The 21,908-nt window shown below is 42.4% G+C and overlaps 1 protein-coding gene across 1 annotated transcript; it reads left to right on the top strand.

The window, feature by feature from the left end:
* The first annotated feature begins 13,177 nt into the window (after positions 1-13,177).
* LOC110497549 (uncharacterized) lies at positions 13,178-15,905 on the top strand. The gene is made up of 4 exons (XM_021573705.3): positions 13,178-13,586; positions 13,766-13,859; positions 14,174-14,261; positions 14,510-15,905. The coding sequence occupies exons 1-4, from the start codon at positions 13,535-13,537 to the stop codon at positions 15,440-15,442; spliced, it is 1,167 nt and encodes a 388-aa protein (XP_021429380.1). The 5' UTR covers positions 13,178-13,534; the 3' UTR covers positions 15,443-15,905.
* Positions 15,906-21,908: the final 6,003 nt, after the last annotated feature.

The following is a 21,908-nucleotide window of genomic DNA, read 5'->3' as shown; positions in this document are numbered from 1 at the left end:
GCGTCGCCCCACGGACCTCCCGGTCGCGGCCGGTTACGACAGAGCCTGGGCGCGAACCCAGGGACTCTGATGGCACAGCTGGCGCTGCAGTACAGCAACCACTGCGCCACCCGGCCTATGTTTGATTAGATTTGATTTGGATCTCTTTTAGTCCCCATTTGGACTAATCTTCCAAGAGTCCTTAAACATTAAAATACAATATACAATACAATAATACAAACACATTTTCACAAAAAACAAACATACATACATACAAACATACACAATATACTAACATAATGACCTAATAAATACTCAATCTAAAAAATATTGATTCTTCATCTACTATAGTCCCACAACATTTCTATGTATTATATTTAAATGGTCTTAAAATAATGTTTACATTTATATATTGAAAGGTTTCTGGTTTGCTCAGTTAATTTATTCAATTTCTTTATTGCTCTAAATCAAAATGTTATTTAGCCTATTTCTCTTTTCTGTCTGGATAACGCATAGATGGTGGACAATCTATTCCTAGTATTTACGGAACGTCTGTCTCTTACCAACTGAATACCGTTGTGAATAGAACTTGGCCGTTTTAAATTATGTATATTATGAAAAAAATAAGCATTTTTTTTCAATTATCTTGTCGATTGATGACCAACCAAGAACATTGAGCATGACTGCAACAGAATAACCATATCTCCACCTTAAAACAATCCTTGCTGCATTGTTATGTGCAATCTGCAGCCTAACTTCACTTGATGTTGCATCTCCCCAGACCACAGAACAGTAGTTCACCTGACTCTCAATTAATGCTTGTGTTATTTGCTTAAGAATTTTTCCTGGTAAATATTTAGCCATCCTTCTGATTATGCATACTGTATTAAGATTTGTTTTTACATAGATTAATTATTTGAGACAACCATGATAAGCAGATGTCTAGTAGCACTCCCAATAGTTTGGTTTCTGCCACTTCTTCAATTTGTACTCCTCCCATACTTAATTGTATCCCATGCTTTTTTGGCCTTTTCCTAGTGGAACAGACGAACATAACTTTGGTTTTCTTGGTGTTTAAAACAAGTTTGTTCTGGCAAACCCACTCCCTAATATTCTCCAAATCTCCTTGTAAAGCTTGCTGTACCTGTTGAACCGATTGTCTTGCTGCATAAATTGTAGTATAATCTGCAAATATAGTAGCTTGAGTTTCAGCTAAGGCATAGGGAAAGTCATTGGTATATATTAAATGAAGAAGTGGCCCAAGGCAGCTGCCCTGCGGTATTCCACAGTTTAACACGAGGGGTAGAAAATGAACCATTGATATACAGTGCCTTGCGAAAGTATTCGGCCCCCTTGAACTTTGCGACCTTTTGCCACATTTCAGGCTTCAAACATAAAGATATAAAACTGTATTTTTTTGTGAAGAATCAACAAGTGGGACACAATCATGAAGTGGAACGACATTTATTGGATATTTCAAACTTTTTTAACAAATCAAAAACTGAAAAATTGGGCGTGCAAAATTATTCAGCCCCCTTAAGTTAATACTTTGTAGCGCCACCTTTTGCTGCGATTACAGCTGTAAGTCGCTTGGGGTATGTCTCTATCAGTTTTGCACATCGAGAGACTGACATTTTTTCCCATTCCTCCTTGCAAAACAGCTCGAGCTCAGTGAGGTTGGATGGAGAGCATTTGTGAACAGCAGTTTTCAGTTCTTTCCACAGATTCTCGATTGGAAGAGCAATAAAGAAGAGCAATAAAGACTTTCATTGCATCTTTACCCATCTAAAGGTTAGACTTTTTCAAACCAGAGTTGACCAACCACAGACAGAAACCAACCATATATCCAATCAGATCAAACCACAACCAAGTCCCTTCAAAGAGGGGTCAAACCTTACTGTGTTAAGTAGCCTAGGTGTACTGCTTGTATGAATTTGGGGTGGTTTTTGTTGTTTTAATTGAACCTTTATTTAACTTTATTGGCTTGACGTAATTTCCGGTCACAACTTGTAGACTTCTTTACGTGCTGCAGTGCGGTTTGTTGCTAACCTTACTTTGCTACCTGCCAACTTTATGTTTTTTTACTTTTTAATTACCGTTTTATATTTTTATTTTTTCCCTCACTTTACTTTTTTCATTCAACTTTTTCACCCCGGACGCTTCATCTGGACAGGGTTCGTCAGGACCTCCACCAGCCGCAGCTAAGTAGTAGCATTAACATTATGCCTTCTAATTGCAGTTTCTGTGCTCATAATATGCAGGAGAACGATCACCTTATAGCGAGGATAGCTTTGCTGCAAGCCCAGCTTCAGACGCAATCGTTAGGCAAGGGTCATTTAAGTGTAGGAAGGGATGAAACAGCGTCTGTGCCACCAATATGTACAGATAGTAGTATAAATCCGCTCGCACAGTCCCTGCAGCCAGACAATTTTCTCATGGCTTTTGGAAGGAAATGCTGTAGGAATTCTCAACCGGTGTCGCTCATTCAGCCGACAGAAACTTACGACCGGTTCTCCCCATTAAGCAACGGTCAGAGGCCAAGCCTTCTCTGGTCTCTAATCCTCCCGTTAAGGGGTCTGAGACACCGAAGCATCCCACCATTAGCTCTGACAAATTGAAAACCAACCATAGTCATTGGCGACTCCATTACCGGCAGTATTAGACTTAAAACAAATCATCCAGCGATCATACACTGTTTACCATGGGGCAGGGGTAAAGACGTTAAGGCTAATCTGAAGATGGTGCTGGCTATAGCTAAAACTGGCGAGTATAGGGATATTGTTATCCACGGCGGCACCAACGATGTTAGACTGACTACGCAGTGAAATCTATGTTATTCAATTATTGAGTCAAGGAGGGTCTGCGTTGCCAAGGGCTAAAATAGAATCAGTTCTATTTCTGACGCAGATCTTGCTGCAAGTCCTGCCTCTCCCATCTCCTCATTGGTTTATAGAAGCAGGTACCCACGTGCCATCTCCTCATCGGTTATGACTGAAAGACAAATGAGGTCAGTGGCGGTAATGCCCCTAATTTATGAAAGTTGCCAACCGCAATATAAAGTCAAGAGAAGAAAGGCGTGGAAGGAAGTGAGATGACTAGAACCGATTCAGTTGATCGTTTTATGTGTGGATTAATTGGCGGAGTAGAGGACCTTGTGCTTTTCAGGTAAAATAACAACTCAATGTTTATATCCCAGGACAAATTAGCTAGCAACAGCAAGCTAGCTAAATAGGACAAATTGACGTTAGCTAGCAAGTGCAAGCTAAATTGCTATACATGTTTAATGCTTTTCGACCTGTCCCCAAATTAATGTCATTGGTTCAGAGGTTGTTTTGATATTTTAACCTGCGTGTCATGATCGCGTTTGGTGTGGGGGGGCAAAATAAATTTATGCACGATAGCGCTTGGGTTCCGTAGGATGAAACAGTCAGTGGTCACCAAGCGCAACATAGCTTCAGCGTGTAAATCAGCTAGACAGATGTGTAGGCATCAAGTAATTGTCTCTGGCCCCCTCCCAGTTAGGGGGAGTGATGAATTCTACAGCAGTCTCACAACTCAATCGCTGGTTGAAAACTGTTTTCTGCCCCTCCCAAAATATAGAATTTGTAGATAATTGGCCCTCTTTTGGGACTCGCCCACAAACCGGACCAAGCCTGGCCTGCTGATGAGTACCTGGAGAGGTGCTCTCATCTTATCTACGAACAGGGCTCTACATTCCCAAGCTCCACAATGAGAGAGGGTGCAGGCCAGGCAGCAGGCTGTTAGCCAGCCTGCCAGCTTAGGGGAGTCTGCCACTAGCACAGTCAGTGTAGTAAGCCTGATGAATTTACTGTGTTAAATGAGGCCTCACCTCCTGGTTACAATAGTGACCATACCGCAAAGGCGGAGGTGACGCTAACATTTATGACAGCAAATTTCAATTTACAAAAAAAAAAACTGAAGTTTTTGTCTTTTGACCTTCTATTCATGAAATCTATGCAGCCTACTCAATCACTTTTTATAGCTACTGTTTACAGGCCTCCTGGGCCATGTACAGCGTTCCTCACTGAGTTCCAATCAGACCTTGTAGTCATGGCAGATACTGTTCAAATTTTTGGTAACTTTAATATTCCCATGGAAATGTCCACAGACACACTCCAAAAGGCTTTCGGAGCCATCATCGACTGAGTGGGTTTTGTCCATGTCTACGGACCTACTCACTGCCACAGTCATACTCTGGACCTAGTTTTGTCCCGTGGAATAAATGTTGTGGATCTTAATGTTTTTCCTCAAAAGTGGCAGTGATTAAGCCTCTCTTGAAAAAGCCAAACCGTGACGCAGAAAATATTTTAAAAATCTATTGGTCTATATCAAGTCTCCCATTCCTCTCCGAAATGTTTGAAACGCTGTTGCGCAGCAGCTCACTGCCTTCCTTAAGACAAACAATGCATACGAAACGCTTCAGTCTGGTTTTAGACCCCTTCATAGCACTGAGACTGCACTTGAGAAGGTGGTAAATTACCTTTTAATGGCGTCAGACCGAGGCTCTGCATCTGTCCTCGTGCTCCTAGACCTTAGTGCTGCTTTTTATACCATTGATCACCACATTCTTTTGGAGAGATTGGAAACCCAAATTGGTCTACACAGACAAGTGCTGGCCTGTTTTAGATCTTATCTGTTGGAAATATATCAGTTTCTCTGTGGATGGTTTGTCCTCTGACAAATCAACTGTAAATTTCAATGTTCCTCAAGGCTCTGTTTTAGGACCACTATTGTTTTCACTATATATTTTACCTCTTGGTGATGTCATTCGTAAACAGTGTTAACAGTCACTGCTGTGCGGACAACACACAGCTGTACATTTCAATGAAACCTTGTGAAGCCCCAACATTGCCCTCCCTAGAAGCCTGTGTTTCAGACATAAGGAAGTGGATGGCGGCAAATGTTCTACTTTTAAACTCGGACAAAACAGAGATGCTAGTTCTAGGTCCCAACAAACAAAGATCTTCTGTTGAATCTGACAATTAATCTTGGTTGTACAGTCGTCTCAAATAACTGTGAAGGACCTCGGTGTTACTCTGGACCCTGATCTCTCTTTTGACGAACATATCAAGACTCTTTCAATGACAGCTTTTTTCCATCTAAGTAACATTGCAAAAATCAGAAACTTTCTGTCCAAAAATGATGCAGAAATTAATCCATGCTTTTGTTACTTCTAGGTTAGACTACTGCAATGCTCTACTTCCGGCTAAAGCACTAAATGAACTTCAGTTAGTGCTAAATATGGCTGCTAGAATCCTGACTAGAACCAAAACATTTGATCATATTACTCCAGTGCTAGCCTCCCTACACTGGCTTCTTGTCAAGGCAAGGGCTGATTTCAAGGTTTTACTGCTAACCTACAAAGCATTACATGGGCTTGCTCCTACCTATCTCTCTGATTTGGTCCTGCCGTACATACCTACACGTACACTACGGTCACAAGACGCAGGCCTCCTAATTGTCCCTAGAATTTCTAAGCAAACAGCTGGAGGCAGGGCTTTCTCCTATAGAGCTCCATTTTTTGGAATGGTCTGCCTACCCATGTGAGAGCCGCAAACTCGGTCTCAACCTTTACGTCTTTACTGAAGACTCATCTCTTCAGTGGGTCATATGATTGAGTGTAGTCTGGCCCAGGAGTGTGAAGGTGAACGGAAAGGCTCTGGAGCAACGAACCGCCCTTGCTGTCTCTGCCTGGCCGGTTCCCCTCTTTCCACTGGGATTCTCTGCCTCTAACCCTATTACAGGGGCTGAGTCACTGGCTTACTGGGGCTCTTTCATACCGTCCCTAGGAGGGGTGCGTCACTTGAGTGGGTTGAGTCACTGATGTGATCTTCCTGTCTGGGTTGGCCCCCCCTCTTGGGTTGTGCCGTGGCGGAGATCTTTGTGGGCTCTACTCAGCCTTGTCTCAGGATGGTAAGTTGGTGGTTGAAGATATCCCTCTAGTGGTGTGGGGGCTGTGCTTTGGCAAAGTGGGTGGGGTTATATCCTTCCTGTTTGGCCCTGTCCGGGGGTGTCATCGGATGGGGCCACAGTGTCTCCTGACCCCTCCTGTCTCAGCCTCCAGTATTTATGTTGCAGTAGTTTGTGTCGGGGGGCTAGGGTCAGTTTGTTATATCTGGAGTACTTCTCCTGTGTCCTGTGTGAATTCAAGTATGCTCTCTCTAATTCTCTATTTCTCTCTCTCTGAGGACTTGAGCCCTAGGACTATGCCTCAGGACTACCTAGCATGATGACTCCTTGCTGTCCCCAGTCCACCTGGCCATGCTGCTGCTCCAGTTTCAACTGTTCTACCTGCGGCTATGGAATCCTGACCTGTTCGCCGGACGTGCTACCTGTCCCAGACCTATTATTTGACCATGCTGGTCATCTATGAACATTTGAACATCTTGGCCATGTTCTGTTATAATCTCCACCCGGCACAGCCAGAAGAGGACTGGCCACCCCTCATAGCCAGGTTCCTCTCTAGGTTTCTTCCTAGGTTTTGGCCTTTCTTAGGAGTTTTTCCTAGCCAACCTGCATCAACACCTGCATTGCTTGCTGTTTGGGGTTTTAGGCTGGGTTTCTCTACAGCACTTTGAGATTTCAGCTGATGTACGAAGGGCTATATAAATAAATTTGATTTGATTTAAGAAGCGAGGTTAGACAGGTCGTGTTTCGGGGGACTGACCTTCGTCTCTCTCTCTCGAGCCCGTTAGGGAGTTGCAGCGATGAGACGAGATTGAAATTGGATCGCAATTGGGGAGATGACGGGAGTAAAAAAAAATAAAGCATAGGCTTGCGGTCTGTTTCAAAATATAACTTTTTTTTTAAATATATGACAGCGTTTCCACACGTTCCCGTGACACAAGTTGTGTGGGGAAAATATTATTTGTATTTTGTTATATTCCATTAGGCCTATATTCTTACTACAAAATGTGTGTTTACTGTGATTGGGGTTGGTATGTATTTTCTGTTTAATGAACTATTAATTCATTTATTTGGAGGTAACATAGTTAAAATCCAAACATGTCATTCTATTGTTTAGAAAATAAAACAAAAGGAAACCACATTTGACTGCACTGCCCCTTTTTTTTTTTTAGATAAGATGAATGTGTCCAACTTTACTATAGGGTCCAAAAAGTTAATGATTTAATTCTGAAATACCATTAATGAATACATATATCAATAAGCCATTAGTAAAGTGAGAAGAAAAGGTGACACTTCACTTTAAATTAACACTGGTAGTTTGTGAGAGTGTCTTTGTTAATAGTGCAGTAAACATTGATTAATGCTTTGTAAATTGATTAATTGATATATTCATGCTAACTACTTCATGAACACATGTTGATTAATGTATCCTTACTGTAAAGACTTGCTAATAGATTTTGTCTGAAAGGAAAAAGATGGAGGCAATAATGAATGTGGAAAGAAGCATAAAGGAAATTTGGAGAAGATGAGGGGTGAAAATGAAGCATAATTAATGTATATACTGTAAACTCAAATTATTGTATAGAAATATACTATCACATTTAGTGAGTCTAGAGTGTACCAGGATATTCAGCACTCAACACAAAATAGTGTACATATGCAAAGGATATACCAGAAATATTAAACCATATGGTACTGAGTAGCGCACCCTATGAAGTGCACTCCATTTTGCTGGGTCTGTAGTTGACTGTCTCTAAAATTAATGTGGGTCTATTTTATAACCTATCAACTTCCTGTGTGCAATGACACAGATCACACGTTTGAGAGAGTGAGTTCCAGGTCAGTCTTTGAATTCAGAGATAATTAAATTCCTTTAAATTGCAACGTAAGGTAAATTCCAATAATTAAATTCCGAATTCAATATTATACCAAACAATTCCACAAATTCCAATTTGAATTAAATTCCCTCAGGCTTTCAGTCTGATCATGTCACTGTTCAGACAGCCTAGCTATACTGGAAATACAAGTTGAAATTATTAAAAACAAATCCTGCAGTCCATGTTGATACTAAGTGCATTCCTTCCGTTAACTGGGAAATGTAAAAACATTGAATTCCAATTAAATGTAATTCCATAAATGAAGTTCCCTCAGCAAATAAAAGTGATTTTAATTAAATTGAACTTGAATTTAATTTGATTGAAATTCATCCCTTTTGTGATGCTTTACTTGTTAGGCTACCTGGGAAACAAGTATTTAAATTCTAAATTCTTTAGAATTCAAGTCAGTGACCATCGCACCGGTATAAAATGCATGTCGGCCATGTGGGGAACATTTTTAGAGGTATCAGAGCTGGGACAATCATCCCTGCGTCTCTGCAGTATAAATTCATCTTTATTATAACCATCCGGAGGTGTGACTTATTGAAACCAGAGCTGACCAACCACAGAGACCGAAACCAACCAATATATCCAATCATATCAAACCAACCAACTTCCTCAAAGACCTAGTGTGATAACCTGCGGGGGTAACCTGAGTACAATAGAGGTTCATTGTGGAAAAACACAAATGACCACAGATATATGAAATATCATACATCCAAATAAATCACATCAAAGTTCTCTTCACAGCACAAGGTTTGGATAGGTACCAAACATAGATGCAAATTCAAACACACAAGTGCAGTGGTGGACTTACCATTAGGCAGAAGAGGCAACTTCCTCAGGCCTCACATCATCAATGTGCCTCATAAGCTGGGCATAAAAATGTAAAATAAAATATCTCTGCTTCAGGCCCACCCATTCTCTGCTTGAGTCACAAAGAGATCGGCACGTGGACCTACTACAGAACGTGAGTGATGATGACGTGAGTGATGATGCATATATATATTTTTATATATAGATAACTTGGTTCAGTCAAAGTAGAGGGATGGAGGACATCCAGCTAGATAGGTAAGAGCTCACCAGCATTGCTATTATGACCCAGGACCCAGTGAAATTGGGCATCAACTCAACATCAAGACCAGGGTTCCACAGTAAGTACACATTAAATTTGTTTTCAGTCTGGTATAAAAAGTTTAAAAGACTTTGCAATTGATCTCTCCCCTTCTCCATTTTCTCCCTGCCTCTTTTTCCTTCCCTCCTTCTCTCTGCAGATTTTTCAGATGCAGGAGGATGTCAGTATGGTTGTGTTCCTCCCTGATGAGGTCACTGCCAACAAGACCCTGGTGGAGGAGAGCCTAATGGCCAAGATTGTCCAGGGCCTCTCCATGACCTTTCAGCCTGTGAAGGTGACCCTCACACTGCTTTCCTAGAGTTCAGCTACTCCACTGACTTGCTGCATCTGCTCACTGACCAGGGTGAGTACTCATTCATCCCACCTCATCCTGTCTTTGAATTGTTGTCTCCCTCCTCCTCCTCTGCCCTCTTCTCAACCCTTAGGACCCATAAAACTCAAAACTTTAGGAGTAAAGGAAAATAACTATTATAAAAAAATGTGTAAGGATTATTGTATTCCTGTGGACAATCTAGTCCATTTTCTACAGTATTTGATTGCAGGAGTGCATTTATCTCTATCTCTCTGTAATTTACATACGCTCTTATCCAGAGTGACTTACAGGCACAATTAGGGTTAAGTGCCTTGCTCAAGGGCACAACGTCAGATTTGTTTTCACCTAGTAAGTTCAGTGATTCCAACCAGGAGCCTTTTGCCTACTGGGCCAACGCATTTAACCGCTAGGTTACCTGCCACCTGTATCGCACTCTCTGTATATCTCTGTCTATATCTCTCAACTTTAGAGTAAAGTAACTTCAATAAAAAAAATATGAGGGAAGATACGTATAAGGGGTAAATATCAGAAGTGGAGGGAATAATCTCTGTTTCTTACTTGTCAAGTACCTTCTGCCCTCTCCCTCTCTATCTTGATTGGTTGCAGGACACAGACCTGATGAAGATCACCACTCAGGCAGCAAAGCACACACACCAAGCAGCACTTAAGAGGATCCTAAGAGAGGACCAGCCAATAAATATCATATGTATTAATAGTATTAATCATATGAAACAAATCAAATTAATTCAAAAGAATAATAGTCTGTCTCCTCTTGTCTATTGTACTGCCTCGTCTTCTATGTGGCGATGCAAAGACTTTTACTAGTGAAGGGTATTTCAAGTCTTTTCAGTCTGCGTTTTCAATATCCTCCGAGGCAGTTCCGAACAGCTCTGGGGGAGAGGGGATCAGACTGACATTAAAAGGTAATACATTTTGACATTGGGGGGGTCTCTACCTGGGTCCTCCAAATCACCAAGTCCGCCCCTGCCCATGTGACATGGGCAGAGCACATATGGGATGGGGCCTTCATGAATATAAATGTTGATTAAATGTTGATTAAATAACTATTTTCACTACCTTTCTCTTGTTCTCTGTATACCGCCATAAGCAAACAGGAAAATGCTCATCCAAAGGTGGCGCTCCTAGAGGCCGGGGACTTTAATGCAGGGAAACTTACATCCGTTTGACCTCATTTCTACCAGCATGTTAAACGTGCAACCAGAGGGGGAAAAACTCCAGACCACCTTTACTCCACACACAGAGACTCGTACAAAGCTCTCCCTCGCCCTCCATTTGGCAAATCTGACCATAATTCTATCCTCCTGATTCTTGCTTACAAGCAACAATTAAAGCAGAAGCACCAGTGACTCGGTCAATAAAAAAGTGGTCAGATGAAGCAGATGCTAAGCTACATGACTGTTTTGCTAGCACAGACTGGAATATGTTCCGGGATTCTTCCGATGGCACTGAGGTGTATACCACATCAGTCACTGGCTTCATCAATAAATTCATTGATGACGTCGTCCCCACAGTGACTGTACGTACATACCTCAACCAGAAGCCATGGATTACAGGCAACATCTGCACTGAGCTAAAGGGTAGAGCTGCTGCTTTCAAGGAGCGGGGCTCTAACCCAGAAGCTTATAAGAAATCCTGCTATGCCCTCCGACGAACCATCAAACAGGCAAAGCATCAATACAGGACTACAATTGAATCATACTACACCGGCTCCAACGCTTGTCGGATGTGGCAGGGCTTGCAAACTATTACAGATTACAAAAGGAAGCCCAACCGGGAGCTGCCCAGTTACACGAGCCTACCAGATGAACTAACTTACTTCTATGCTCGCTTCGAGGCAATTAACACTGAAACATGCATGAGAGCATCAGCTGTTCCGGATGACTGTGTAATCACGCTCTCCGCAGCCGATGTGAGTAAGACCTTTAAACAGGTCAACATTCACAAGGCCTCAGGGCCAGATGGATTACCAGGAAGTGTACCCCGAGCATGTGCTGACCAACTGGCAAGTGTCTTCACTGACATTTTCAACCTCTCCCTGTCTAAGTCTGTAATACCAACATGTTTCAAGCAGACCACCATAGTCCCTGTGCCCAAGAACAGTAAGGTAACCTGCCTAAATGACACCGACCCGTAGCACTCACATCTATAGACATGAAGTGCTTTGAAAGGATGGTCATGGCTCACATCAACACCATTATCCCAGAAACCCTAGACCCACTCCAATTTGCATACTGCCCCAACAGATCCACAGATGATGCAATCTCTATTGCACTACACACTGCCTGTTCCCACCTGGACAAAAGGAACACTTATGTGAGAATGCTATTCATTGACTAGAGCTTAGCGTTCAGCACCATATTGCCCTCAAAGCTCATCACTAAGCCAAGGACCCTGGGACTAAACACCTCCCTCTACAACTGGATCTTGTACTTCCTGATGGGCCACCCCCAGGTGGTAAAGGTATTGCTCAGTCCTTTCCTGTACTCCCTGATCACTCATGACTGCCTGCATGGCCAGGCATGACTCCAACACCATCATTCATTTTGCAGATGACACAACAACGACGAGACAGCATATAGGGAGGAGGTCAGAGACCTGGCCGTGTGGTGCCAAGCCAACAACCTCTCCCTCAATGTGATCAAGACAAAGGAGATGATTGTGGACTACAGGAAAAGGAGGACCGAGCATGCCCCCATTCTCATCGACGGGGCTGTAGTGGAGCAGGTTGAGAGCTTGACGTTCCTTGGTGTCCACATCACCAACAAACAAATATGGTCCAAGCACACCAAGACAGTCGTGAAGAGAGCACGACAAAACCTATTCCCCCTCAGGACACTGAAAATAATCGGCATGTGTCCTCAGATCCTCAAAAGTTTCTACAGCTACACCATCGAGAGCATCCTGACTGGTTGCATCACTGCCTGGTATGGCAACTGCTCTGCCTCCGACCCCAAGGCACTACAGAGGGTAGTGCGTACGGCCCAGTACATCATTGGGGCCAAGCTTCCTGCCATCCAGGACCTCTATACCAGGCGGTGTCAGAGGAAGGCCCTAAAAATTGTCAAAGACTCCAGCCACCCTAGTCATAGAATGTTCTCTCTGCTACTGCACGGCAAGCGGTACAGGAGCGCCAAGTCTAGGTCCAAGGCTTCTAAACGGCTTCTACCCCCAAGCCATAAGACTACTGAACATTAATCAAATGGCTACCCAGACTATTTGCAATGCCCCCCCTCTTTTACGCTGCTGCTACTCTCTGTTAATATCTATGCCTAAGTCACTTTAGTAACTCTACCCATATGTATATATTACTTCAATTAGCTCGACTAACCAGTGCCCCGCACATTGACTCTGTTCCGTTACCTCCTGTATATAGCCTGGCTATTGTTATTTTACTGCTGCTCTTTAATTATTTGTTACCTTTTTTTCTTTTTTTTCTTAAAACAGCATTGTTGGTTAAAGGCTTGTAAGTAAGCATTTCTCTGTAAGGTATTTGGCGCATGTGACAAATACAATTAGATTTGATTATGTATGAATATTTTTAATGAGGTTTTACTTTCTCAACTTCTGTAAGTGAGAATGAGATGTAAACACCTATGCAGTGATAAATGTACACGTCTCTAAAGCTTTCAGTGTTTTAAATCAGACCCTGGAACGCTGTTTTATATTTGCCTAGGCTTACTTTATAATAGGTTATGCATTATATAACGTTGGCACAGACATATGATTAGGGGTAGTTCATAGGCCAAAATTGGGGTTCTGTGTTCTGTGTGGTTTCACACTTTAATTGCAAAATGAAGCAGTTCGGGCTAGTTTGAAATAGAATATGTTTACCAAAGATGGTAGGCCTTGTAGTATTTTGTGGCCTAGATGCTTTTAGTAGCCTACCCTTTGGGACCTCCCTTACTGAGCATACTAAAAGAAAGCATCGCGCACAACCTAACCAATCGAATTCGTCTATTTCTCGACGGAGCCTTCTTCCCTACTGCCCTTGTGAAAAACCCTCCTCCAGGGTGAATGGAATGAATATATCCTTCCTTTTTATTTGATCAGTCCTAAACATCGGACTGTAATCAGATATATGTAAATCATTAATAGTAAGAAAACCCGTATATTATTGGACTTTATTGTGGATTATATAAATAGGGCACTTCACGAAGGAGGACTAGGCGGGTGCGACGAGGGATCGAGGGACGCCGCCATATTTGCTCTTGCTAGCTAGTGCACTACGAGATACGTGCTTTGTTTCGTGTACCCTTCATTTTAGTACCCTTGTATTTGTTCATGATGGAAGCGATGGATAAAAGGCCTTTTGGTTCAGAATATAACTATAAAAGTAGGTTTTATGCCAACCACGAATGTCGTTTTCTAAAATGTGTGTTAACCTAATTGTTTATGTTAAGCATAGGGTATTATTTTGCGACGCCGACTTGGGAGTCTGTTAAAGTTATCAAAGTTATTTGTTTACTGCTGATGATGGATATACTAACATTGTTGTATTTTTTACCCAATAAGTGTCGGAAAATGACATATCCAGATTGATAAAATTGCGTGCAACGAATGACGCCATCTTCACCGGGAAGAGAAACTCTGCCATGCCTGCCTGGAGGTGAGTGAGTGATACAATGTCTGATACTCAAAACAAAAGTGGATGTTTGATGGCTTTGATAATGGCAATTAGTTGTGGCTTTCATCTATATGCTTACCTCAAAATAAACTGTATCTTATGCCACTTTATTTGATATGAGAATGTTATATTTGATCAATTTTGTTGATAAATCAATGTTGAATCACTGATGTACATTTCCTAACAAAAATATAATTTGAAAAACATGTAGGCCTATAGGAAAGTCAGTGTTTTAAGAGCTAGTTATGAAGATGAAACCCTATCGATATCTGACTTAACTCACTTTGATTCTGCAGAGCAATGTTAGTGGAGTTGGGTCTCGAAGGAAAGCTGACAACTGGGCAATTGAAAAAGAAGTGGGAAAACCTTAAAAAGAAATATAAGGTAATAATTATGACTGCAATTGAGTACAGGAAACAAACACCCTTGGCCTTAACTCAAGATGTATTATCTTCTATTTGAATCACGCTTGAACACAGATTCTAGGCTTTGGTTCCGGCCCAGTACTAACCCGATGTAACTAATCAAGGGCTCAATGATGCATTTAATCAAGTGTGTGTCATAACCATAAATCCTGCAAAGACAAGTAATAGAACATTAACCTGATTGTACCCTGTCATCTTTCTTTGTAGGATTTTAAGTACCCTCCTCTTGGCATGGAGAAAGTCAATCCAATGTCCTGGCGTTGGTTCCACCTCATGGACGATGCCATCGAGGGTCGCCTATCTGGGTCTGCCCGTATCCTAAACCCTTCACTGTTTGATTTTGGGGAAGTTGGGGACGTTTCATTTGCGTCCTCTCCCACTACCTCTCCCATAGCAAACAAGAGACTTTGTATGAGGCCGGAGGGGGGTGAGGGGACAAACATTTTTGAGTTCTGGGCCAAAGCACAGTTGGGGGAGAGTGTTGGGGCTGCGAGCACGGTAGCAGATGGACAAGTGGCGTACACAGACGCAGCTACAGAGGAGATCCGTAGGGCTGCGGTGGAGTGTGAGAGGGCCCTGCGAGAGGAGGGCAGGGGTGGGGGTCAGAACGAGAGGGCCGCGCCTGACAAAATGCCAGTGGGTGGATACGGGAGGACCATGGCTGAGGATGTAGAGACCATAGCTGAAGACGGAAGAGCCATGTTGGTGAGAAATCCTGGCAGGAACATTGAGAGGGAGACTGCTGAACTAGAGAGACAGATAGCAGATTTGGAGAAGGAGAGGGAAGTGTTAGAGAGGGAGCAGGCTGATTTTGACAGGGAGAGGTTGATATTGGACAGAGAGAGGGATGTGGTGAACAGAGAGAGGGTGGCTGTTGAGCGAGGCAGAGCATCACTGGACAAGGACAGAGCGGCGATGGATAGGGAGCGAGCGGCGATGGAACGGGAGCGAGCCATACTGGACAGGGATAGGGCGTCAATCGAGAGAGAGAGGACAGAGCTGCAGAAAGAAAAGGAAGCCCTAATGAAAAGCAAGATTTCCAGGAACAACGGCTCTGCTGATGTAGAACTGGACTCATCTACTATAGAGAAGAGAGAAAGACTGCTTTCCATATTTGAAAGACTTGTTGATAAGCTGTGAAAATGAAACATTCAAAAAAAGTGTCTAGGTGAAGGATACTATAGGTGACAGTGCGTACAAGACATGAACAGGTTTCTATGTCACCAGGCCCCTTATCATTGTGATCATTTTCATAAAGTTATCTAGTGGTGGCTCTCAGATCCTCCCTGCAGACACTGGGAGTGCAGTCATTTAATTAGTGCTTGGTGAAATGAGCATTGAGTGTGAGGTTTCACCTGGAAAAAGAACCCGCTACGATGTTTGTTGCGCTTGTTCTGTTTTAATTTTTTTTTTGTAGCTTGTTTACCATTAAATGTCATCCACTATTTAAATATAGGTTTACACTATGAGAAATGACAATAATTTCTGTTCCCTAAATGCATTTGTTAAACTGCATTTGACCATTATTTATGTTCTGTTCGATCTGCCAGAGTACCAGTGTAATGCTATACTGTTAATAAAGCCCACTTTTTTTTTCTTCGTTCCTCTAGTTGTCATATACTGCCATTACTATGTAATTACCCTCTACCGAGGTAGTAAATATGCATGAATGCATTCAGTTGTACAACTATAGTCTTTTACAATAAGCACTATGCAACTGCCTATATTTACATACCTGGTACAATGTAATGCTCCTCTATGACCCTGGAATAATACCTATAACATAATGACATAGCCTTCCTCACTGCCAACATGTCAATGTTATGATCATTTTATTTGCTTTAAAAAGGTGTGCTTGAATCATGCAAAGACAGTCAGATTAATGTTATCAGGTTTCCAGATATTTATTTATCCAGTCAACATTTTCAGAAAGAAATAATCTCAAAAACATCTGTCAGACAACAGTCAGTCCATAATTATTCCATCTGTGCCTAATGGACAGCTCCTGAGATACTATTGTACAGCATTACAAGTTTAATAAAGTCAAAAAAGGTAATGAGGTTTTCTGAACACCAAATGCATTAGTTCTTGTCACACCTTTTTTGCTTTGTGCAAAATCTGTACGATTCCATTGGCTGGAGACTTCCAATGGTGTCACGTGCCCTGCAGAAGGTTTGTACATGTTAGCATTTTAAAATGCTCACATACAAAAAAACTAGAGAAAGTTGCCAGTCAACTCAACACTCATGACCTTTTCTTGACAGACAGCTGGTTGCCAGGCCAGGGAGTGTCCATTGGTTGGCTGTGGACACCAGGGCCTGAGAGATCCTGAAGTCATTGGAAAAACGTTAGGCCATTACCTCACAAGAGTGATGTGCCTAAACAAAACATCTGGGATACCTTGTCACAGCATAGATGTTCGTTAGAGGAAATGCCTGTATCCAACATGTGACACAATTACCTGACTGTGGCACGACGTGCCAGAGAAGACACTGACTGACTTCAAGGGGAAAGACCAAGCAAAACAGGTGCATGGCTGTGGGACAGAAAATCCAAAATAACTAAAAATTCCCCTCCAAGAGGAAATAGAGATGTGCATGTGATAATCCACCATGCATTAGCAGTACAAGCTCTGAAACATCAAAATAACTATAAACACTTGGAAGGAGTCATCAGACAGAGAAGAGCATACAATATACAAAAGATGGAGCTTTATAAAATGTTGGTCATTTTTTATGTTTACTGCACACCTTGATGCCTGTAGTCGGTGTGTGCGAAGTTCAAATGTGTGCCAGTCATGTTGAGAGTGCATATAGGGTGCTTTGTTTTTACACTGCTGCTACTCGCTGTTTATTATCTATGCAGTCACACGGCAAACTACCAAATTACCTCGACTAATCTGTACCCCGCACATTGACTCAGTACCGGTACCCCCTGTAACATAGCCTTGTTATTGTTATGTCAGTTTCTTGTGTTACTTTTTTAGTTTATTTAGTAAATATTTTGTTAACTCTATTTCTTTAACTGCATTGTTGGTTAAGGGCTTGTAAGTAAGCATTTCACGGTAAGGTATACATACACCTGTTGTATTCTGCACGTGACAAATTTAATTTGAGTTCAGCCACACCCCTTGCTGACACATGTATTAAAATCGAGCACACAGCCATGCAATTTCCATAGACGAACATTGGCAGTAGAATGGCCTTACTGAAGAGCTCAGTGACTTTCAATGTGGCACTGTCATAGGATTCCACCTTTCCAACAAGTCAGTTTGTCAAATTTCTGCCCTGCTAGAGCTGCCCTGGTATGTGAAGTAGAAACGTCTAGGAGCAACAACAGCTCAGCCTCGAAGTGGTACGCCACACACGCTCACAGAACGGGACCGCCATGTGCTGAAGCACATAGTGCTTAAAAACCACCTGTCCTCGGTTGCAACACTCACTACCGAGTTCCAAATTGCCTCTGGAAACAACGTCAGCACAAGAACTGTTTGTCGGTAGCTTCATTTAAAGGGTTTCCATGAACGGGCCGCCGCTCACAAGCCTAAGATCACCATGCGCAATGCTAAGCGTCGGGTGGAGTGGTGTAAAGCTCGCTGCCATTGGACTCTGAAGTAGTGGACACACGTTCTCTGGAGTGATGAATCACGCTTCACCATCTGGCAGTCCGACAGACGAATCTGGGTTTAGCGGGTGCCAGGAAAACGCTACCTGCCGGAATGCACAGAGACTGGCCTGCAGAGCCCTGACCTCAACCCCATCGAACACCTTTGGGATGAATTGGAACACCGACTATGAGCCAGGCCTAATCGCCCAACGTCACCAATGCTATGTGGCTGAATGGAAGCAAGTCCCAGCAGCAAAGTTCCAAAATCTAGTGGAAAGCCTTTCCAGAAGACTGGGGGCTGTTGTAGCAGCAAAGGGGGACCAACTCCATATTAATGCCTATGATTTTGGAATGAGATGGTCGACGAGCCGTTGTCCACATACACTACAAGACCAAACGCATCTTAAGTGTGTTAAGTCTAAAGACAAGTCAAACGCATTATCTGCTGATGTATGCATGTCCTGTGGCGAGAAGGAAAACACTTGCAGAAAATTATCTGGGGTTATTTAACTGTAGAATTGACACTTCTTTCAGAATCAATGGAAATATCCTAGTAGACAATGTTCATTAAATATTGGGTAGTATTATTCGTGGCCATGGTTCCAAGGGGTGAAGTGAAAGGCCCACATTGTACGCCCAATTTCTTCTCGTCACACTGAGACACAATAATAAACATCTCAGTGATGGCGATTCTTTGGCCTGTTCTTTCATGATATTGCTCTAATGGCGAGTAGTTTTGTCTCTGAAGTTTCAGATTGCTGTTCAAAGGACCTTGTTTTCCCTGGCAACTTCGTGGCTTTTTCACCGACTTTCGATAGCAAGGACTGAATGTTCGTGGTTATTTTAAAGCCATTGCATCAAAACACATAGCTACCAAATTTTTGTTTTTTAATATCATGGAAAAAAAGTTATGTTTAGGACGGTCCTTTCTGTCAAATGGCTATTGTAGCTAGCATATCACAGAATTGACATCTACAGAAAATATTTTTGTTAAAATGTTTTCATTTTGTTGAAAAGATTGAATATCCTCGTAATATGCAAGAAAAAACTAATTTTTTTAAAAGTGGCGATGTGTCAACTATAAACTGCTGCAGAATTTGTGAACAAATATTTGGATCCAGTTGCGTTGTTTTTCTACCCCATGTTACACGGTTACGACACAGGAAACAACCAATCATATTGGTTGAAATACATGACACATCAAATTCATATGGATCGTCTATAACGTCGAAGTATATGCATATACTGACAAGATACTTGTCTCAATGGGAGTAGTTGTCCACAAAGCGGCACCTGTGTCAAGCTCCCGCCTATTCCTTTCTTTGGATTGGTGGATACATATATTTAAATACATGTTTTAGTATTCAATAAGGGTTGTTGACGTCAACAGCCTGTATTCAATTGGGATATGCTATTTTCGCCTTCACCTGCTCGTCGCAACTAGGAAACTCGAAAATGTTCAGACTCGCTAACTCATTGAAGTCAACAACCGCGTTCATCCAGTTAGCATTTCGGAAATGTCTGAGTTTCCTAGTTCCGACTTGCATGTGAACGTGGCATAGGGTGGTAGACTATGCTAGTAGTCTCATTTAATGAATGCACCATGCCATCTCGAGACAACTCCAAAAGTGTCTCCCCCCCCCCCCCCCCCCCCCAGGATGTCACGTGACCATTTATTTATTTTTATTGAACCTTTAACTAGGCACGTCAGTTAAGAACAAATTCTTATTTACAATGACGGCCTACCCCGGTCAAACCTGGGGTAGGCCGGTTGGAGCAGCCCTATGGGACTCCCAATCACATATTTAATACAGCCTGGATTCAAACCAGGGACTGCAGTGACGCCTCTTGCACTGAGATGCAGTGCCTTAGACAGCTGCACCACTATATCAGTACACTCATAACAATCTAAATAAACCTTACGTAGCAAATAAGCCATACACTTTTTTGTTGACCAAATGCCACTCTCTCATTGACCTCCATGCAAAACAAACGAAACATCGCCTGCTGGAGACAGATTTTTTTCCCTCTGGCTTCGCCTCTTCCTCGCTGATTAAGTGTTCACTGAGGGGATTCTATTAAACTGACCCGGGGTGCACTGGGCTATGGACCAACACGTGACCGGCCGAAGGCTGTGAGGGAGGCGCGCCCTTTTTCTTTGGAGTTTAATGGCGGTTGGCATCCAATATGTTACATTACCGCACCCAACGGGACTATAAAATAAATATATTATGCTTTGTAATACAAAATGGGAAAAGAAAGAAGTAAACAAATAAAATAATAACATAGATACCCTCCCTTCAAACTAACCCTACACTCATTAAAAACCCACTACCCCATTCCCTACTTTGACCCTATCAACTCCTGCACCATGCTAGAGGCCTGGGAGGACGGGACACCACCACTCAACATACCCTGTAACTTCTGAGGTCAAATCTCGTATACCAAAATACTTCTCTGCAGCTACCACCACAATATCTATTTTCTGTGGTTTACGTTCCATTTCTGCGGTACCTTACTTAAGTGATAATGCCCTCGAAGCCAGTATTTGTAAGATATATTGGCCAATATATCCTCCAAACACCACCTTTGAGGGCATGATCACTTTTATACAACGGGTTACCAACATATTCAAATAATGATTTACATATTTTCATTACATATTTTATTTTTATGAATTCATTCTTCCTTCAACAAGATGTAGTCTCGACACAAATCTAGGGTTGCTACCCTAACTGGTTGGTCGTTCATTCTAACGGTTCGTTTGCCAGAGACGCGACCCAGTCGTTAAGTATTTTTGTTCTGCATCTATGGACCCAGTCGTTCGATCTAAATGTTCTGTTGCCATACTGGCTGGCAACGTTCTTATCCAATGGTTGCTAGCTAGCCAACTACGGCTAATGTACAGTCACGTCAAACAGTGCAGCCAGAATAGCACCACTCGCCTCAGTTATGTTGTCAACAAGGTAGCCAGATCTGTTGTTCAGAAACATAACCGAGGTAAAGACAGTTTTAAGTTGGATATTCGCACTTTCAAACCACTTGAGCCACAGACTCCAAATAAGTGTCAATATGTTGGAAAAATTGCGCAAAACACTGCACAGGTCTTATTTTCACGATTTGGTCATTCATTCGCTTTCCAAAGCTAATAAACATTTGGAAATGTGAGCAGCATTAAGTATTCCTAGTTGAATTAGTTAGGGAGTGTAAACAAAGTACTAACTTTTGTTACATTTAAATTTCAATAGCTCCTTGGTCATGTGACCTACTGACCTCAACCAAGGTTCAGAATGTCCACTAACTACACTTCTATATTGCACACCCTTTAGTTTGTCCATTTTCCCCTCACTCAATTTTACATGATTTTTTTTCAAAATGTTACATTTCAATAGCTCCTTGGTCATGTGATCTACTGACAAGGTTCAGAATGTACACTCAGTGAGCCTACACATTGCACACCCTTTAGTTTGTCCATTATCTCACACGTTTCTACATACATTTTTCAAACGTTCTAATTTCTAGAGCTCCTTGGTCATGTGACCTACTGACCTCAAACAAGGTTCAGAATGTACACTCAGTGGGCAAGTCAGATCTGTAACTGTGTGATAAGGATTGGCTCTAAGGACTGAGTCGGTCAGGCTTGGTGACAGTGACTCTGGACGTGCCCCGGGCCCTTCTTGCGGATCTCCCCAGCTACGGTGCTAGCCGGCCCTTAGAAGCTGACTTAGAACTGGTATGGACCTGGGAAATCCGACTGTTTAATTAAAACAAAGCATCACGAAGGCCCGGGGTGGGGGATTTCTGCCCAGTGCTCTGAACAAATTCAATGTAGTGCGGGTAAACGGCTGGAGTAACAATGACTCTCTTAAGGAATCCTTAGCCTTAGTAAGGGAGATAACGAGGTAGCCCTCTAGTAGGGCTCTTCCAATCCCCCCCTGTATGTCACCTGTTTTCAGGTGTCGCTAACATACGCAAAGAGAGTCCTGCAGATGGTGATGGC

This window comes from Oncorhynchus mykiss, chromosome 2 (assembly GCF_057628025.1).
Source record: "Oncorhynchus mykiss isolate SJ-2025 chromosome 2, ASM5762802v1, whole genome shotgun sequence".
Classification (NCBI taxonomy): domain Eukaryota; kingdom Metazoa; phylum Chordata; class Actinopteri; order Salmoniformes; family Salmonidae; genus Oncorhynchus; species Oncorhynchus mykiss.
This window is presented reverse-complemented; position numbering and strand designations above follow the sequence as displayed.

What these genes read in the sequence shown, in the direction of transcription:
- LOC110497549 (XM_021573705.3), top strand. Translation starts at nt 13,535, where the DNA reads ATGATGGAAGCGATGGATAAAAGGCCTTTTGGTTCAGAATATAACTAT. An exon ending in TCTGCCATGCCTGCCTGGAG is followed by an intron (nt 13,860 to 14,173) that starts GTGAGTGAGTGA and finishes TTGATTCTGCAG; the next exon opens with AGCAATGTTAGTGGAGTTGG. An exon ending in ACCTTAAAAAGAAATATAAG is followed by an intron (nt 14,262 to 14,509) that starts GTAATAATTATG and finishes CTTTCTTTGTAG; the next exon opens with GATTTTAAGTACCCTCCTCT.